Source organism: Ixodes scapularis, unplaced genomic scaffold, assembly GCF_016920785.2.
Source record: "Ixodes scapularis isolate PalLabHiFi unplaced genomic scaffold, ASM1692078v2 PGA_scaffold4__175_contigs__length_147842914, whole genome shotgun sequence".
Classification (NCBI taxonomy): domain Eukaryota; kingdom Metazoa; phylum Arthropoda; class Arachnida; order Ixodida; family Ixodidae; genus Ixodes; species Ixodes scapularis.
In genome coordinates, this window is record NW_024609879.1 from 16541040 (window position 1) to 16560948 (window position 19909).

The 19909-nt window shown below is 45.6% G+C and overlaps 1 protein-coding gene and 1 non-coding gene across 2 annotated transcripts in view; both read right to left on the reverse strand.

Moving 5' to 3' along the window:
• Positions 1–939: 939 nt before the first annotated feature.
• Trnas-aga lies at positions 940–1021 on the reverse strand. Its single transcript has one exon. It is a non-coding gene; the product is annotated as a tRNA-Ser (tRNA).
• Positions 1022–1975: 954 nt separating this feature from the next.
• LOC115313488 (luciferin 4-monooxygenase-like) overlaps positions 1976–19909 on the reverse strand; it is a 107531-nt gene continuing 89597 nt past the window's right edge. The window contains exons 9-10 of the mRNA XM_042293509.1: positions 9333–9584; positions 1976–2094 (exon numbers count right to left, since the gene is read on the reverse strand). Coding sequence (XP_042149443.1) covers positions 1976–2094; positions 9333–9584 — 371 coding nt within the window. The remainder of the gene's footprint in view (positions 2095–9332; positions 9585–19909) is intronic.

A 19909-nucleotide genomic window follows, 5' to 3' on the forward strand; every position in this document is an offset into this window, starting at 1 on the left:
AAAAATATTTATCTTCATTTATGTTGATTATTATTTATTTATTCTTAGTGGGGGGTGGGGAGCGTTGCCGTATTGGGGTAGACATAATTAGATGCTGCTATAGACGCCGACGGAATATGAACGACAGCGCGTGTTTTCCGAACCTTCGGCCCGCAGCACGCGCTCCATGCCTTCCACCGTGCTTTGCCAGCTCGCTCGAGGTGCACGAGACGCCGAAGCATTGTCGAAAGTAGCAAACTTGCGCTGGAGGCGGGAGAACTGAAGCTCCTCTTTGCCGTTGTCAACCTGTGATTGGCTATACCTAACACAAGTTCGCCTGCTTCTTGCGCAGCGGTTGCTGTGACGTCTGAGCGCCAATCAGAGCTCGGCGTTCTTACGTCACCGCAACACCTGCGCAAGAAGCAGGCAAAGTTCCGCTCCGCATACTTGAAATATCGGTGGAAATGTATATCTTCCGTTCTTTTTTGTGTATAGTGCAATGTTCACGGTCACCTTTTTTTTTTAGGGGCGAAGCTTTTTAGGGTCTAGCCTCGTTCGTCCGGCCGTCCGGCCGTCCGGCCGGCCGGACGGCGTTTGTGCTCACATAAAAAGAAAAAAAAAATCATTTCGTCTTTTACCCTGAGACTCGGGGGGTTTTTTGAAGAACAGAAGAAACAGAAAAAACAGACAGGTCTCAAACTCAGCTACACGTTCCTTTGCACCTGTAAAATCACGGTGCAAAGGACAAGTCGTACGTGATTGGTTGTTGACGACGAAAACGAACTATATAAGAGGAAGTTCTTGAAATAAACGTGTAGCTGAGTTTGAGACCTGTCTGTTTTTTCTGTTTCTTCTGCTCTTCAAAAAACCCCCCCAGTCTCAGGGTAAACGACGAAATGGTTGACTTCCACCAGTTAGCCTGTACTTTGACTCTTTTCTCGTAAAAAAAAAAAATGTTTGCGCAGTCGACAGGATTCGAACCTGTGCGGGGAGACCCCAATGGATTTCTAGTCCATCGCCTTAACCACTCGGCCACAACTGCAGGATGAGTTGGGGGCTCTGAGATGGGGTAGTAACTCAAGAGCTGGGGTTTCTGACGGATGAAATGTTGCATGTAGCCCCTTAACGTCTATACAGGAGAGGGCGCGCGGTCAGATGCGTATATAATCGCGTTCAACTTGGCATGCATTGGCTCAACGTTTATAGACGAGAGGGCGCTGCGGTCAAATGCGTATATAACCACGATTCATGCCACACATCCTCTTTCTGACATGGACTATTGACTTAAGCGGTGGAGATTCGTTCCCACGGGTTCTAGCGGATCCAAGCTGATCCGCTAGAAGAACCACTGGCTCTGCATTTCACCGACCATAAAGCAGTAATAATAAAGTCGAAACGCAACCCGGAACTCGGCAGTACCTATGAGCAATAAAAAAAAATCGGCACCATCAGCACTAGCTATGAACAATAAAATCAGTATTATCAGCACCACCAGAGCTTGGCCCCAATCAACATCAATCACCAAGTGGAAATGCGGTCAATTTTTTCGCTCGTTTATTGCTAAAAAGACAGTTTAAAACAAAGCCTTTATTGAACGTCACCTGGTCCCCGGGTTCCGCTGTTTCTTGAGTATATTCAGTGTTACCCTAAGTATGCCGAGCGTAGGTTCCTCTGCTTCTCGCGCAGGGGGTTGGGGTGACGTCACAACGCCCGGCTCTGATTGGCTCCGTTCGAAAGGATAGTGGGTAAGCCTCGAGGAAGCTAGCACTGACGTCTACACACTATCCTTCCATCAGAGCCAATCGGAGCTCGGCGTTCTGACGTCACTGCAACCCCCGCGCAAGAAGCAGAAGAACTTGCGCTACGCATATCAAATCGCTAGAGAAAGTTCCCATCACCAGCACAATACTTGTTTTAAGGCTATTAGGCTGATATCCATTTCTTCTTATCAAAACCGACCGAGGCTTTGTTTTAATGTACAATATGACGAGTGAGATTAGTCGTCTTGATGAAGCATCAGGAGTTTTTTTCTCATTACTTTACCATTGGCGTTCTTCGGTAGCGCGTCAACGAATTTCACGCCCCCATGAAGGTGCATGTAGGTTCCAAGTTGACCTGGGAAGAAATGGAGGAGCTCAGCATAGTACGTACACAGGTGAAACTTTCTAAAAGAAAGATGAATATACATAGCCGTTAATTACAAGTTAAAAAAAGTCCTGAACGCCATTTGGGCAGTGTTGGGTAAAGTACATTCGAAACGCACCTAAAGTAGAGTACAACGTAAATCCTCCATTTGCCAGATGACTGGAAGGTAGCTCTTGTCGTCCCTATCCATAAGGGGGGGCCAAAAAAAGACGTCGTAAATTATAGGCCCATTTCATTAACTTCCGTCTCATGCAAAGTCATCGAACATATTTTATATTCAGAGGTAATCGGTCATATGATAAGAAACAACTTGCTGATTAATGAACAACATGGTTTTCGTAAGGGGTTTTCATGTACTACGCAACTTGTTGAATTTTATCATGACCTTGCATCTGATGTCGATGAGGGAGGGCAAATAGATTGTATATTCTTGGATTTTAGAAAAGCGTTTGACACGGTCTCACACTCACTTCTTCTCAACAAACTAAGAATGTTAAATCTAGACTCGGCTGTGCTTAGATGGATAGAAAATTACTTGTTCCAGCGTCGTCAATGTGTAGTACTGAATGGCAAGAAATCTGAGTACGTTGATGTAACATCAGGAGTTCCACAGGGCTCTGTCCTGGGTCCACTTTTGTTTTTAATTTATATTAATGATATTTCTGTTGGAATTTCCTCTTGTATTCGACTTTTTGCTGATGATTGTGTAGTGTATAGAAAGATTAAGAGTTCAGATGATGTCGCCCAGTTGCAAGCAGACCTTGATCGTATTCAAAGTTGGTGCTCTACGTGGAAAATGAATTTAAATCACAAAAAGTGTGTTAACCTTTGTTTTACAAAGAAAAGGAAACAAATTGAATCTCAGTATTTTATAAATAATAACCCTATAACCAAGGAACTTACTTACAAATACTTGGGTGTCATATTGTCATCTGACTGTTCATGGAATGCCCACATAGAGGAAGTAGTCTTAAAAGCTGGCAGGGCAATGAATTTTATCCAACGTAACTTAAAATGCTCACAACCTAACTTAAAGACAACTGCTTATTTAACATGTGTTAGACCCATTTTAGAGTATGCATGTGCTGTCTAGGATCCAGCCCAAAAAACGTTGATAGATAAGCTGGAGAAAATACAAAACAGGGCGGCTAGGTTTGTTCTTGGACGATACGGGAGGAAAGAAAGTTGTACAGAAATGAAAAAAATGTTAAACTGGGAACCACTTTCCGTACGTCGGGAAAAACTGCGACTAAAATTTTTATACTCAATAGTTAAAAATAAAACGGGAATAAATAGCGAGACTTACTTAAAAGAACCCTATTATGTTTCTAGTCGTAATGATCATAGTCTTAAAATTAGAGAGTACCGCGCTAGGACATGCATGTTTGCAAACTCCTTTTTTGTACGAACAATTGCACAGTGGAATCGGCTGTCTGAAGAGCAAGTGTGCTGTTTCAATGAAGACGTGTTCTTTTCATCCTTGTAACCCCCCCTGCTGTAACGCCCTCGGGCACTGCGGGGTAATCATTGAATAAAGAATAAAGAACGAGAGATTATGTACTTCAAGTAATGTAGTAAGTACACCGGACACCATGTACTGAAAGTAAATTACTATAAATCGAATGTACTTGCAAAGATGCAAGTACCTATAGCAGAATCTTCATGATGCTATTTCAATCCCTTATTCAATGTTTTTTTTTTTTTTTAACTGGGAAGCATTGCCCCAGGGGTAATGGGGCTGTATCAGTTGTTTTCGGTAATGGCGGCAAATATTGGATAAAGTTAAGTTGTCGCAGAGTAGTTAATTTAGTCTCGCTGTCGAACTATCTATTGAACTCTATCAACTTGCAAGGCACTTGCTTGTTTCGGTCTTATAGCCGACATTACATTAACTCAAAGAAATTAACAGATGACGCCTCTAAAGACGACAGCGCGTTTTCACGTGACGACATGCCTTTCTTCTTCTTCTTCAAATTTGGGTAATGCATTTTGAAGTCGGAAGGTGAACTTTCCATGGAAAATACTATAAAAAAATACCTTAAGTAGAGTACAAGTACACACATTTAGAGAATGCACTTCAAGTAATGTACAAGTTTTCTAAACCTACTTGAAGTGGTTTTTTGAGTACATTGATTTTGAAGTACTTCCAATTACACTATATTCGGGCTTAGCAAAATGCATATCATTAAACTAATAAACTGAGTGCAATTAGACTTTTTACAAAGGTTGCCTTAGGTGGTGCATTTATCATTCTAAAATTTTATAAATGGGTTTAAAAAGATTAAACCAAAAATAACTTCTTTGTCGTCGTTGTTGTTGTTGCTTTTTGTTTGTTTGTTTGTTGTTCTTGTTTTTTGGGGGGATTGGGGGGGGGGGGCGCAGCGTCAAAAGAGAAGATTTCGCACAGCGTCAAAATCTGCCCTTTTTACGCTGTGCAAAACAACATACCAGAAAAGCACAAACCCCATACCAGATACAAAGCTCACCATTAACAACCGACCCGTCCCCACGTCCTACACCTTTGTACCCTGGGCCTCAACATACCAAAAGATGGCTCAAGCGCCCAGACCATCCTCCCCATGCAAGGCACCATCATCCAACCCATGCACCTCATCCGTAGAGTCTCCCATAGTTGATTTGGCCTTTAAGAAAACGACACTCAACATTGCCATACGCCAAGCCCATACAAGGCCGCCCTGGGACTACCCCCAAAGACGGCCACACAAAAACGTCTACAGCTCGGCGTACATAATGCATGAGAGTAACTACAAGAAGCCCATCGAGTCTCACAATTTACACGACTCAAGCTCACGCCGGCAGGCAGAGCTACGCTCAGCCGGCTCGGCTGTAAGCCTCCTCCGGAATTCGAACAGAAAAAACGCACACCTCTTGCCATCCGACACTCCATCAAGGTCGCACCTATGCCAAGGAACATGCACCCTACGACATGATCTACAACCTAACTACAACAAGGCACGCGGAGAATCCCGGATAGGAGCCTTGAAAACCCAGTACGAACTCTTCCTGAACTCTTCCTTGACTCGATACACGAACGCTTCCCTATGTACCCCCCCAACAACTAACCCATGCCGTGAGCGTAACAGACGCCCGCCGATGGCGATGAACTGACCGCAGCTACAATCCCCTCGACGTCTATCGAGACAACAGAAGAACTCGCTATCGCTATGGCGGCAACCACTAGCGACGAATACATAACAGCTACTAACAGACTCCCATTCCGCCTGCCGCAACATCCTGCTAGACCGCATATCACCCGCGGCCCTGTGACGTTCTACAAAATGCGCGCCAGCTCCAAGAACTCCACACCGTCTGGACCTCCGAACACGAGCCTTTCAAGGGAAACGAGGCGGCACACGCCGCTGCCCGCGTTCATACAGACCGGGCCGTTTCTCAAGAGTGCGAAGACACGCCGACCCCGAACACCCTCAAGGCCACTTCTCTTGAACAATGCACGGACATCCACGCCCAATACCGCCACGATGGCCCACAGTTGCCGCCACCGCACCCCCGAATATCCAGAGCCGAATCGACCGGCTTTCGCCTGCTACAAAGCAACTTTTATCCCTACGGCATTCTACTACACGCCTTGCACCCCACCCTCTACTCCGCCACCTGTGTTTTCCGCTCCCAACCTGGCACACTGTACCTCACGGTATAGGCAACCTGCAATGCTGTTTGGTTTGGCGCAATCTAGCGACTGAAGCAAGAAACATTAAGTATGCCTGGGAGTGGTGACTGCATTGTTCAAACGTGAGCTATTGCTTTGGTGGTACCGTTTATCTGGTGCCTGAAGCAAGAAATGCTAGGTAGGCCAGGAAGCCGTGATCGCATAACATGACAGTACAGCGGAAGCTATGCGGCCCTGGTGGATCAATCGTAGCGTGACTACGTATCCCTGAAGTACGTTTTTACTGCGAAGAAGTACTGTATAAGGCTTTGCGCCGCGTCATGCTGCAATATCTGTTCGTTGTGCTCGTATACGTAGCGCATATCGAAGCCGTCGGCACGCAATATGGGACTTTTCGTTCACCCCCTGCCAAGTTACAACGAGACAGGGTGTAACCGTGGGATCTCACTCTGCTGGCGCCGCCTGGCTTTTGTCGACTGGCTAGGCGAGTGTCAGCAAAGCCCATTCCTCCTCCCCCCCCCCCCCCCCCCCCCCCCCCCAATCCTGGCCAGTTCCGACCTCCTAGCTCAGCGTTGCCTGGTGGAAAGGGCCTGGGCAGCCAGCGCGGACCGAGGCTTCCCGGTCTAGGGGAGGCACCTCACCGGGTCGCGCACCCAACCATTAGCATTTGAACCTTGTTTTAAGTTTATTCACTCACTCACTCACTCACTTTTTTTTCTACTTGCAAGAATGGATGGATGGATAGATAAAAACGTTTGTCTACGCAAAGGAAGGAATACGATAAAGACGATCTGGTTGATGCTGCTACTCATAGGTGGCGCAACATGAAGCGAAAACGCATAGAGTTTACATATACTAACTCTAGAGGAAAATGTCTGCCAATTGTCCATGCATTCTGGCTGCCGTAAGCGGCGGAGCATGGAAGTAGACCCTTGGAGTCAAGCATATCTTTACCAACTAGCTTTACGTCTTACTTACTAGATTTCACGTTCTTCCTGAGGACCCATCTGCGTACTTATCGGTTGAAAGCTTTCCTTTCGAAGCTTTCTTATTGCATAGCGCGCAGGTGTACGGCATTGTGTCAACGCAAAACTAAACCAATTAAGCAGCTTCGCGCTGTGGTTTTGATAGGCGCGCCCCGGGAAAACGAAACCGCGTAACCACCAGATTTCCGAGATTTCAACAGAAGGGAGGTTATGCAGCGCAATGAGTATATTAATTTTTATAAGCGTTAGAATAGCTCAGAATTGAGTTGAAAACGTAAAATTATTACTCTTTTTTTATTTTGCTGAGATTTTTCAGCTTTTGAGATTACCATTGCGACTGTCGTCCTTCAGCTGGCATCATTGGTTTCTTTCTCTCGTGTTCCGTAGTGCTCTTTTGCGATCTTTCACTCGCGATTTCAGATGTCGGCGCACTGGATTTGCCATACCTCCTCACCGAACTTTACCCCCCTGCAAAAACGTGAAAGCTTTCGGGTGTTCATATCGAAGAAGCCTTCACGCTTTTGCTTCATGTTGCGCCATCTATGAGCAGCAACATAAATTAGAGGCAGGGGCGGATGCAGGAATTCCCTGAGGTGGGGGGGGGGGGGTCAGGTGTTGGTCATTGTACTATATGTTCAGGAAACTCCTCCCCCTCTCCCTCGTTTCACGCCCTAACTTTTACACATGCAAAAATCAAGAGGGGGGTCCGGACCCCCCTCTAAATCCGCCCCTGATGGTCTTTACAATTTCCCCCGCTGTGCATTGGCTTAAATAGTTCCCCATACAGTTCCTGTATAGGCTCCCTACGGGAGCCAGAGTTGCGCGGATGTTTTCCACGTGCCGCCGAGCCGCTTTTCGCCGATATTCGATCACGTGAAGAGCAGACTCAAATGCCGTCAAGAAAGCAGACGTTGGACGCGCCCTGGTGTAGGTTCCCCTGCTTTTGAGCACGCCGCGCTCCTCGAACGCGCGGCGCCGCTATTCGCCGAATTCAGTTACACAATGAGCGGGATCAACATGCCGTGCAGGAAAGACAGAGCTACGGGGATGAACGCGCAACTCTGGCTCCCGTAGGGACCCTACTCTAGTTCCCCACTAAACTCGTAAAATTTTAGTTCGATAAATGCGCGGCTTAAAGACACCTTTGTAAATCATTGTACCCGGTTCGTTGATTTATTTATAGAACTATTTTTTGTTTGCTTTTATGTCGGGATAGCGCTAGCTCTGTACAATTAACATCTATAGCATAAATTTAGGGGTCTGGGTTTTCCGAAAACACTGATAACCGCCAAAAAAGAAGCTGCAAAATTTTAGTTTTTATTGAAATTGTAGAAATCCGAAAATTTCCCGGAGTTCTCCTCGGAGAACAAAAACTCGAGCTTCGCCGGAAGGATCAACGTCATCTACAGCTTTAATACTTTTGTTGGCTCGGAACATCAGCCCCCTTCTGAACGGTCCGCGAGGGTGCTTCTCTCTTCGGGGAACCCTCATCTGGTCTCCTTCTCCGATCGCACCGGAATATTTTCGAAGTGATCGGATCACCCGGATGGTACCTCAAAGTCGGGCAATCCCATATACCTGCGGTGTCCAATTATCACCTTGGATATGCTTATTTACTTATTTCAGGTACCCCACAGCGCCCGTGAGGCAATTAGGGCGGGGGGGGGGGGGGAGGGGGGGAGGAGCAAGCAAATAAATGACGCCACAAAACACACACACACGAAAGTACTCGCTGCCTTCTACGAACACACAACTTGGAAGATATAGTGAGCACTATAAGGACTTATGCGCTAAATTATAAGTACATAGGATAAAACAAATATTAGCGCCTGAACAAAAATAAACAAAACCAAGTTTTAAGGCGAGAGCCTTACTTGTCCCATTACGCGAAAAAGCGGCGGCGTTGTGCCCGAAAGATGGTCACATAAATGCGTCACCAAGCATGCGCCTCAGAAATAAAAAAATAAAGAAAAGCGCAACTACTTAGGTGCCGCGTCCTCTTTGACCTTGAACGCTCTCACTGGCTTCCGTGACGAAGCCAGTGAGAGCGTTCAAGGTCAAAGAGGACGCGCCTCAGAAATAAAACACAAAGAAAAGCAGCGCAACGCAATGCCTCTTCATGCATGCCGTCGCACGTAAGTAGTGTTAAATGTTTTCGGTGAGTGTTTGCTGTTTTTGTTGTTTTTGCGAGATGTAGTTTTGTTAGCTTAATTATTAGCTCGAAAAAAAAGAAACAGCTTTCGAAGATGTCGATTTTAGATGAGAAGGTCCTTGATTTTTTTTTTCAGTTTTTTCGTCTGTGAGAAATAAAGTGAGGTTGAAGTATGTATTTTCTGTTATCGATACCCCATTGTTCATAATACATTACGTGGAGAACTATTAGGCGATAGCATTGTTGGCGAGATTGCAGAGGCTTCCATTCAAAAAATAAACCCCAAAAAAGAGCTAAGGTATTTCTACTTAATTTTACATTAAATTTTGTTGCGTGTAATTTTCCACTTCTCATGTCTAAAATATGCTCATGCTGCAAAATAAATATCTAGAATAAAGGCAATGTCAAGATTGAGATTTACCTGCAACGAAGTTTTGGAGCTCTGCCTCGGTGATTGCGCCACAAGATTTCTTCAACACAACAAACGCCATGGCCGCTTCCTGGTATCGTGGATGAGGGACACCGACGACCGCTGCCTCTTCAATTCCGTCGTGGCTGAGCAACACGCTTTCAATGGAGCAGGGCGTCACTAGGATGCCCATGCATCGAAAGACCTGGCTGATTCTTTCGACGTAGAAGAACTGACCCACTTCGTTGTAATAGCAGATGTCGCCTGCAAATTAGTGTCTCAGTCGTCACCTCTATAGTTGAAAGTTCAGTTCATGAGCTGGTGTAAAGTGAAGCTAAATAAATAAGTAGAAAAGGCACGCTCTAGCGTTAACTGCAAACTTGACGAGGGTCAAAATATCAGAACGAGAGACAACGAAAATACGCGAAAACCTTCCATATACTCTGAGACAACCTTCTGGGGCCATCTACTCAAATGGCACGGAACTGGGTACTTGAGAAACAAGCCTAGACGATAAGGCCTTTCCCCCACAAACGTCATTACTATGCAGAGCGCAGGCTCATCTGCTTCTTTTGCAGGGGTTGCGGCGATGTCTTTCTCTCCATTAAAGCTAATCAGAGCTCGGCGTCGTTCTCACGTCACCGAAACTTCTGGAAAAAGAAGCAGCGAACTTGCGCTTCGGATCCACGCCGCGCTGCCTACCAGGTGTCGCCGTCGCCGCCAAGCTCGCGTCAGCGTCGCCGCCAGCGCCACTCGCAGGGCCTCACAACGGGCGCGACTCTAGCCTGCGGCGATGCCAAGACGGACGCGTGTGCCGCTTTGCGTCGTCTCCCGTCGAGCTTTGCGTGTCTGCCGCTTGGGGCAGGTCGGGGGTTCACCACTATCGGTGACGTCTTGCGCAGAGTTTCTTTGTTATGTGGAATGGACTTCTTCCAAAACCGACGCGCCCCATCGCGGCGAAATACCACGCAGTGCACTCTGGGAACTAGTTGGCTACTCAGTTTCGGTTTCGAGTGAGCAGGTTCATCTCATGCTATCACGCCGCGACCGAACGCGCTGATTGCATTTTCGATTATCTGACTTTTTACGAATGTACAATACACTCACTCTCGAGCGATACAAAAAGAAGACCGGGGCATTTTCCTTGGTTCCCGAAACACCGGATATTGTGCGTGCGTATGCAAACGTACCAAGACGTGGGTTAGTCTCCTCACCCCACGAGTGCATCTTTGAGCTCAATGTCAGTAACCCCGTCTAGTACCAGTGAACTACAACTGAACTTTGGTCACCTTGAGTCCTACACGTATTTTGTTCGCCAAGCGTCCGCTTTTTGTTACTTCATTAGGCGAAAAGCAAGCCGCATCTTCACAGGATTATCAAAGTTGAGCCCAGCGTTGGCGCATGAACTTTTAAGGAAACGCAATAAATCCGACCTCACTACTGCACAAAAGTTACTATGATGTCTTCCTTGTGTCATCACATATCTCATACTCAAATTTTATGCTGATAGAAGATTAAGTTTTCGCAAACCCTGAGATCGACTTGCTACGACGGAGGCCCTGACAGGCGTCCCCTACTCCTCGGTAAGCCTTTTTGGACGAGCTTTTCCAGACGCCCAAGATCTGTGCCTGAGCGGTGCGTTCGTTCGGCGCACCGCATAGGGGTTCGTACCCGTCCGGCGCCTTTCCGGCGAACGGTGCGGCATTCTTCACACAAGTGCTCGACTTTTGCTTTCTTAAAACGGTTTGTATGTGCGAATGTGCTTATATGGTTGCAGGATAACTTTATGCGCATACGCGATGTTGAATATTAGTGGAATCCAAGCGGGTGGAAACTTCACTTCGTGCAGTACTGCGGGGCAGTACCCGTAAGAGATGAGAAGTGTGTTCAAACTGAGCTCTTCAATGGCGCCTCCGAGTTTTACCTCGCGTACTCAGGCGTATTAAGAAAAACAGTAATCACAAAAAGTTATATTTCTTCTATAGACGCACTAAACTAACTGGCTCGAGCTCAATGTATGCATACTTATTGGTTGTGCTAAAGCTTCGAGGTCTGGCCATTTAGGTTAGTTTAGAGACCACAAATGACGCTCTCGGGACCGGAAAGCATGAGATAACGGCCGTTAATAGTCCACGCTCTGTGTGGGACCTCTAGTCGACGTGTCGATCGAAACCGAAACCATGCCACTCTCCTCCCTGGCCAACTAGTTCCCAGAGTGCAACGCGCGCCGTGTTGCATGCAGGGCTTTATGGAAGTATATTGCTTTGACCCGTATGTTGCTATAGGTGATACATGACGGCACGCTTTGAACAGCACGCATGGTGGTAGACGTTCAAGTGGGTGCGTGGAAAGACGCCGTTGATGAGTATGCCATTCAGCCGCCACGGAGCTTGTCTGCTGCAGTAAGATCTGGAACTTCTAAACACATAGCGATGAATAATAATAATATTATAATAATAACGAAAATAATCCAAATCTAATAATAATAATCAAAAATAATAATAATAATAATAGTAATAATAATATCAATAATAATTAGGTTTATTTTACATTCATACGAAGGGTGAAAAATTAGGAGAAAAAGAAGAAAAGCTTTAAAGGAACCATGAAATGACCTTTTTACTTTTGCCAAATAACCTTTACATGAAACCGTCAATTTTCACAGAAGGCCACACAGGCATTCGTTTTTTTTTTTTTTTTTGGTTTGGTTATTACTTTGTACACGAACAATATTAACGAGTTTTGTTCCTCTCCAACTCACCGCAAAATAAGCCACGGCGTAATTGAGACGGTCATCAGATGCTCTGTTACCGGAACCGGAATTTCTCTCGGCAGTAGGATAATGATGTTTTACCACAGGTTTTTACTGCGCCGATGGCGTCGATGCCACCGACCTATTTTCTGAATCGCCGCCTCTCATCACTGCGATAGTCATGGACACGTCGCAGCTGAGCGAAATTCAATTAGATATGTAGCGCTACAGCGAGAGCATGAGACTGGTCCCATACATCCGTATGAAGCGCAGCAGGCCGTAAGCACGACAGCCGCTTCTCCTCCACTGTCAGCCGTTTCCGCGGTATCTCTAAAAAAGGGCGACGCGCTGTCACTTACTAGCGTAGCCGAAAATGCACCAAGTTTTCTTAGGCCTTAAGCTTTATTAACTTTTATTTTGTCAGCATAGGCTCGCAGGGCAGAGTGGACGAAAAAAGAAAAAATTACAGTACGCCGTCTTGGAAGATTACGGTTTTAAAACACGACTTGACTGATAGTACAAATCTCGCCACACGCCTTCTCTGCGATTGCACACGACAACGAAATCTTAGCAGAGATATAGCAACGTAGAAATATGATTTGTGATCACATAGAGGTCGCGGTTCATCAGGAATGCTAACACTAATCATTTCTATCGGGTGATGAAAATGCGTCCAAATTCGAATGCACGCCTTTAAATACAGTACGCACCAGTAATATCTTGAACTTGATCACACGCATGGAATGAGCAAAATAAGAAATCCGGGCGATATTCGAGGAGACAAATGCTAAGAGAGCACCAGCGTACTCGAAGTAAACAAACACGACGGCTAGAGCGTTTCTGGTGTCTGGAAGGTGCTGCTATAGAGCCACTAAATGAGCTGAGCTTAAATGAGCCACTAAATGAGCTTTACTAAATAAGCGTAACTTATTTAGTTGCACGAGTGACGCCACATCCTCACTGCACGAGTAGATATATCTTCCCTACCAGGAAGTGCTGGGTTATCATGGCGACACGTGACGAGAAATCGGTCAGGAATAGCGCTCTAGGCAGAACGATGAGCTTCCACCACGCCGACCACGTCGACAAATACCGTAGAGACTAATACAGGAAACTCCGCTGTAAAATGGGAGACGGAAGTAAAAAGCGATCCTGGCGGTATCGAGTGGACACCTCGCCACTTTCCCCGGAAATGAATCAAGTGGGTGTGACTCACTAGAGAAATTGATAGTCTATGAAATATTTCCTTTTTTTCCATGGAGCATAGGGAGCATAAGCTCGTGATATTGGACGTCTTGCTATTTTGATGTCAAAATGCAGTGTGTTGTATAGACCTGTCAGGATTTATAAAGCGAGTTTGTACAATCTAAATAATTAACCTTTTCTGAGCTTGTTGATTTATTTGTCTTGTTCCTACCAAAACATGTCTTATTAGTTGTTCTTGGCTCCAAGTGACCATAATTGGCAATAGGCATCAATTTTTTATGAGATCGACTTGAAATGACTCTAAGTGACTAGAACTGATTAATATTGATGATTATGTGACTTTTTGTTTGTTTACACTTATGAAAGGCTTCAAGTAGCTTTTGTTGGCTATTAGCATCTTTGACCAGATTAACCTTAAATGGCTAGATATGGCTACAAATTAGGGTGATGTAGTATTTACATTTGTCGGTCTTTTTAGTTTTGTCAAAGATGGCATAACAACGGACATTCGTTCTGTAATAAAAGAAGGTGCCACGCGCTTGCGGCCTCGAGGCCAGCGCTCGGTCAGACGTTTTGCCAACACTCGAACAGGACGGTTGTATTTCCTTTCGCCACCGGGTAAACCAGACAGGGTTCACTCGGGAAGACGGCTTCTCCGGCTCGGCCATGGAACACCGGCACCTCCGTCCGATGAGTCTTTCATAGTTTTAGCGCCCCGTAGGCGGAATAGTACATTTTGGCGACGAGGATGGGATGTCTTTAGTTTGAGCTGAATTTCTGTAACCTTGTTCGAGTAGTAGGCAGCGCTCCGCGTCCCGGTCAAGTGGTTGGGAATACCGGCGCATAACAGATTTTCTTTCGTTCCCTGGTTCCATATTTATTTTCATGTCTTTTTTTTTTTGGTTTTCGAGATTTTCGCACGTTAAATGATTTTTTTGCGTTCTCCTCCTTTAGTGCGATCAGTTCGCGTGGGACATTATTTTGTTCAATCTTCACTGGGGTCTTCAGTTTGTTCCAACCTTCGAGATGACTTCATCTTCCTCTTCCATTGTGGTTGGTTCGATGGCATTCCCACCTCCGGCCGTGTTTTTGGCTGTTCCTGGTCCACCGGTAGTTGCTTAGCCAGCATGGAAGCGTGGGTTTTTGACATACCTTGAAGCATCGGGTTTGCAGTGTGTCGAACCGGGTCGGAAAAAGGCAATTTTATTTTCACTATTGAGTACGGAAGCCCAGCGTATCGTAGACGCATAAACGGTGTGTTTCCTTGTCAAATGCAACTAGCGAAGGTAACAGTTTTATATAAAGAAGGAAATAAAAACGAACTGGGTAATTATCGACCCGTTTCAATTCTTCCTGTTTTCTCTAAGGGTTTAGAAAAAAGTTATACTACTTCGAATGACAACAATTGCTGATAATCATGACTTGATTAGCTCGTCGCAGTTTGGTTTTTGAAAACATCGATCCACAGAACTGGCTCTCCTTGCGGAAAAAGAACATATACGTAAAAATTTTGAAAAAAAAGAAACTCACTCTCGGCTTATTTGTAGACTTTACTGAAGCGTTCGACTATCTAGATCATAATTTGCTACTAAAGAAGTTAGATATGTATGGATTTCGTGGTCATGTATAAAAACTTCTACGTTCATATTTATCTTCCCGCAGACAGTATGTTCATATAAATGGCCACTCATCTGAAATAAAACCGATTGAATCAGGGGTTCCCCAGGGAAGCATTCTCGGGCCATTCTTATTCAATGTAAATATAAATGATATCGCAAATATCAGTCACTCAACTCATTTTTTTTATTTATGCAGATGATGCAAGCTTATTGTTTGATTGTGATGATGCGTCGGAGCTTATTGATTACGCGAACGAAACACTAGAAAAGCTTCATAGATGGAGTAGACATAATGCATTAAAAATAAACGCCGTTAAGACAAAAGCAGTTATATTACGACCTAAGAATAAACATATTAATGTTACCAAGAAAATTTTTATAAATTCTTCTCAGGTAGAAATTGTTCCCGCATTTAAAACTTTGGGCGTTATTTTTCAAGAAACCTTGTCATGGGACGACCATATTAATCATATCGTATCAAAATTATCTAGCACCGTCGGTATTCTATATCGTCATAAACACACTCTACCACTTAGAACAAAGTTAATATTACAAAATTCATTATTTATTCACATTTAAGTTATGGTCAACTCATTTGGGGCACTACTACCTACACCATCCTCCACAAAATCTTTATGTTACAAAAAAAGATATTAAGAAGTATCTCTAATGTGCCACTAGAACATCCAACCGATGATCTTTTTAGTAAAATTGGTGTGATGAAATTTTTTTATTTATATAAGTATAGTTTATGTGCAAGGTATAAAATAGAAACAAATTTATCCTAATATCACATTAAAAACTTAGCGAAGCTAACAGATAAAATTTATAGATACCCTACACGAATTAAAGAACCTTGGGAAGTACCCTTTCTTAGAAGAAACTACGGCCACCAAAGATTAAAATATACTTTGCCGACTACCCTTAACCAGCTTAGTAGGCAAGGCACTGAGCTTAGCAATATATCGGTGAGCATCTTACGGGAAATGTTTATTTCAAAAGTTTATTTCGAGCCACATTGTCCGCAATAAGCGCTAAAAACTCTTGAATCGATGTTTTCTTTCGCGTTTATTTCAGTGATGTCCTAACGTTCTGTGCATGTTTTTGCTATTGTGTAAATTGTATCAGTATGCTACTTATCTTGTAGAGCGTCAGCTCTTTTTTTGTGAAGTTTCTGAAATATGTAGTACACCTGTCATGTTTTATTTTTGTATAAATCTTTGGCGCCTGCATCGCGACTGCTGGTATAGGTGGCTCGGGGCTCTTCAAGCTTTTTTTACCGCTTCTTTCCCCTGTCACCTTTTGGACATTGTATTTTGTTGGAAAAATAAAGGTACTATAATTGTATGAGACTCCTTCTGCAGAAGGAACCGATGAGTTCCACATTTTCTTAGAAGCCGTTGGCAAGCATTTTGAATTTTCTGTGTTGCTCTTGAGCACCAGAAACTGCGCGCCTTGGTACAGCGCCCCGGACACTCAGTCACCGAGTTTCTTGCCGAATTACGACATCAAGGCTCGTTCTGCGCTTATGGAAACGCTCTCGACGAAAGACTCTGTGAGGTGTTTTTGAAGGGTTTGGAATCCAGACGCGTTCAGGATCGCCTCCTGGGGGAATGCGAGGGCAGCGAGATACCGACCTTATCTCGAGCTATTCACTTAGCACAACAGTTTGAGCAGAGGGCGAAAACGGTCGCGAGTTTCCGGAGACGAGAACAACCGCAAAACCGAGACTCGACAGAGATTCAGCGAATAGGGGAACGACGTCTGCCAGGAACCCAAGATGGCGGCACAGCGGCGTCATCTTCATTCGAGCATCGCCAAGATGGCTACACCGGATACCCCTTGTGGCATCAACCTGGTTATCCCCTGTCCCAGCCTGGACCCAAAATGCCTTGGCTCCCATTGGCCGCTGGTCACGTGCCCCGGTTTCCGGCGCGGCTGTTCCAGCCTCAACGAGATCGTGACCTTGCCCCTCCTCGAACTGGTGGAAACGCAGACGGCAGCGCTTGTTATTTTGCGGACGCCGCAGCCATGACCGGGCGCTCTGCCCGGCGTCCCAGGCAGCTTGTTTCCTATGCGGGAAGCTGGGACATTTTGCAGTGATGTGCCAGAGTCGTCGCCCGCCGTCGGCGGCCTTCGCCTATGACCGCAGACAAGGTCGTTTCCTATCCAGGGCCCAGGTTCTTGGCGAAGCTTCGCTGACCGACAGTCCCGAGGAATCAGGTCCAACCTGCTGGGCATGGTCGACCCGCCGCCGGCTCCAGAGATGCTACCAAGTGTTACGTTCGCAGAGGATCCACTGCCCGTCGAGACAACTGAGAGAGGAGAGGGTGGCATCGTTCGTCGAGATGCATTCATGGCCGAAATCACGATAAATGACAAACCTCTTCGCATTCTTGTTGATACTGGTTCATTCGTATCAATTTTGAATGAGCGTGCCTTTAAGGAAGTTAACAAGAATAACAAGATAAGGTTATACCCGCCGTCGGAGACCCTCGTCCACTATATGCAAGACACCATCCCTGTGCTTGGATGTTTTGTGGAACAAGTAAATTTTAAGGATTGCTGGGCATCGCTGGAATTTTACGTAACCAGTACAGGACGTTCGTTGCTCGGAATCGAGGCGGTCCGTAAAATGAAACTTGTGCTGAATGGTGCTAAATACGAATGTTTGTACGCTAATGCAGCTCACGAAGGAGGAGCATCGCAGCGGAATGTGAGGGCCACGCGCAATCCGCAGCGACAGCCGTTCATTGTCTCGTTCCGTCAAACATCACAGCCACTTGGTTCATCCCCTGCGGCGAGTTCCAGTCTTCTTTCTGCTGGAAATAACATTCCTGACATATCCCCTCCTTCATCAATCTCTGGAGATACTATACCTAAAGCCATTCTGTACAAGTCAAGTCCTCAACGTCATTCTGAAAAGACGAGTACATCAACAAGTCATCATGAGACTCCTGCTTCCACAAAAACGGATACATCGAAGTTACCACCTGGGTTCGAAGAGTTTGAACGTCTCTTTAGCCCAGGTTTGCGTCTGGGGAAGAATCATACACACAAGGTTAAGGTGCGGCATACAGTTCAACCCGTACAATCAAAACCCCGTCGTCTTCCGATGACATTAAGAGATCAAGTTTCTGAAGAAATTTTCAAGTTGAAACGAGCGGGTATCATCGAACGTGTTCAAGCCTCTGAGCGGGTGTCGCCGATTGTTGTTGTCCGCAAGCCAGATGGCAACATTCGTATGTGTGTGGATCTACGAGCGCCGAATGAAGCCGTTGTTATCGATTCCTTTCCGCTGCCATGTATCAACAAACTTTTGAGTTCTTTGCGTGGAGGAGAGTTTTTCTCCAAACTGGGTTTGGCTTCCTATCATCAGGTCCGTCTCGACCCAGTGAGTCGTGACCTCACTTTTTCATTACCCGAGAGGGATTGTTCCGCTTTAAGCGAGTTTGTTTCGGGCTAGCATCCGCTCCCGCAGCTTTCCAACAAATAATGTCCAAAATACTAAAGGATTGTCCAGGAGTCCAGTTTTACTTAGATGATGTCATTGTGTATAGATCCACTTTGAAAGAGCACGATGAGAATCTCCGTTGTGTCTTACCTAGAATTTCTCAAGCGGGAATGAAGTTAAACCGCAAAGGTGTTTTCCAATTAGAGGAGCTCTCATTTTGGGACACCATCTTTCCGTGAGAGGGTTAGCACCCCTTTCATCTAAGGTAGATGCAGTCCTGAATTTTGCAACTCCCTCCAACTCAGTGAAGCTAATAGCATTTTTGGGACTTATTGAGTATTATAGTAAATCCATTTCACATTGTTCTACGGTCGTAGAACCGATGCGTCGTCTCCTCCGTAAAGGAGTTCTTTTCAACTGGTCCCTGGAAGTTGAGGCCAGTTTTCAGAAAGTAAAGGCTTCCATTCAAGCAGCGCCAATTTTAGCTATGTTCGACCCAACGTTGCCTATCGTCGTGGCAACAGATGCTTCGCAGTATGGTCTTGGCGCTGTTCTTCAGCAGCAGTATGGGAATCGGCATCGTCCTGTAGCCTTCGCGTCGCGCTCGCTAACAGATGCCGAGCGAAGGTATACTACTGGTGAGAAAGAAGCACTAGCATGTCTATGGGCGTGCTAAAAGTGGCACGTCTATTTGTGGGGAAGGTCTTTTGTAATTCGGACCGACCATTAAGCGCTGGTTACGTTACTTTCAAACAAGGGATCTGCAATCCGTCCTCTTAGAATCACCCGTTCGTCATCCAGACTTCAGAACTATAATTTTAAGATGGAGTTTCAGAAGGGCGCCACCAACGTCGTTGCTGACGCATTTTCAAGGTTGCCAGTGCCTGACACGGAAGAGGGTATGCGATTTGACGAGGAGGTTGTTTCTGTTGTCATGGTTCCACTGTCTAAGGGTGGTTTTCAACAGGCTACGGCCAATGATGTAGTTCTGCCTTCCGTTATCCGATATACCACATCGTCTTGGCCTGAGGACAGCAAAATGAATCCAGACCTGCGCCCATACTACCAGGTACGAGATCAGCTTTCCCTGTACGACGGCATCTTGTACAAAGGAGAGAAGCTAGTTGTTCCTATGCAGTTCTGAGACAGGATAATGGAAGTCGCGCACGAAGTACACCAAGGTATCACGAGAACTACAAGTGTGATCCGTGAGCATTACTGGTGGCCTCTCATGAACCAACATATAAAAAACAAGATAGAAAACTGTACAGTGTGCTACTCAACTGACAAGACAGTGAAGGCTGCGCCGGCTCCTCTGCAGCCCATCCAGTTTCCTAGTCAACCCTGGGAAAAGCTCGGCATTGACATTGTGGGTCCGATTGATCGTGCACCGCCCAGTCAAAGATTTTTCATTGTCGTAATACACTACCACTCTAAGTGGCCAGAAGTTCAAGCCACGTCGTCGGTAACGTCAGCGACCGCCATCAGCTTTCTGAAGAAGGTTTTTTCATGTGAAGGGACTTCCCTGTGTGATTGTCTCTAACAATGGGGTCCAATT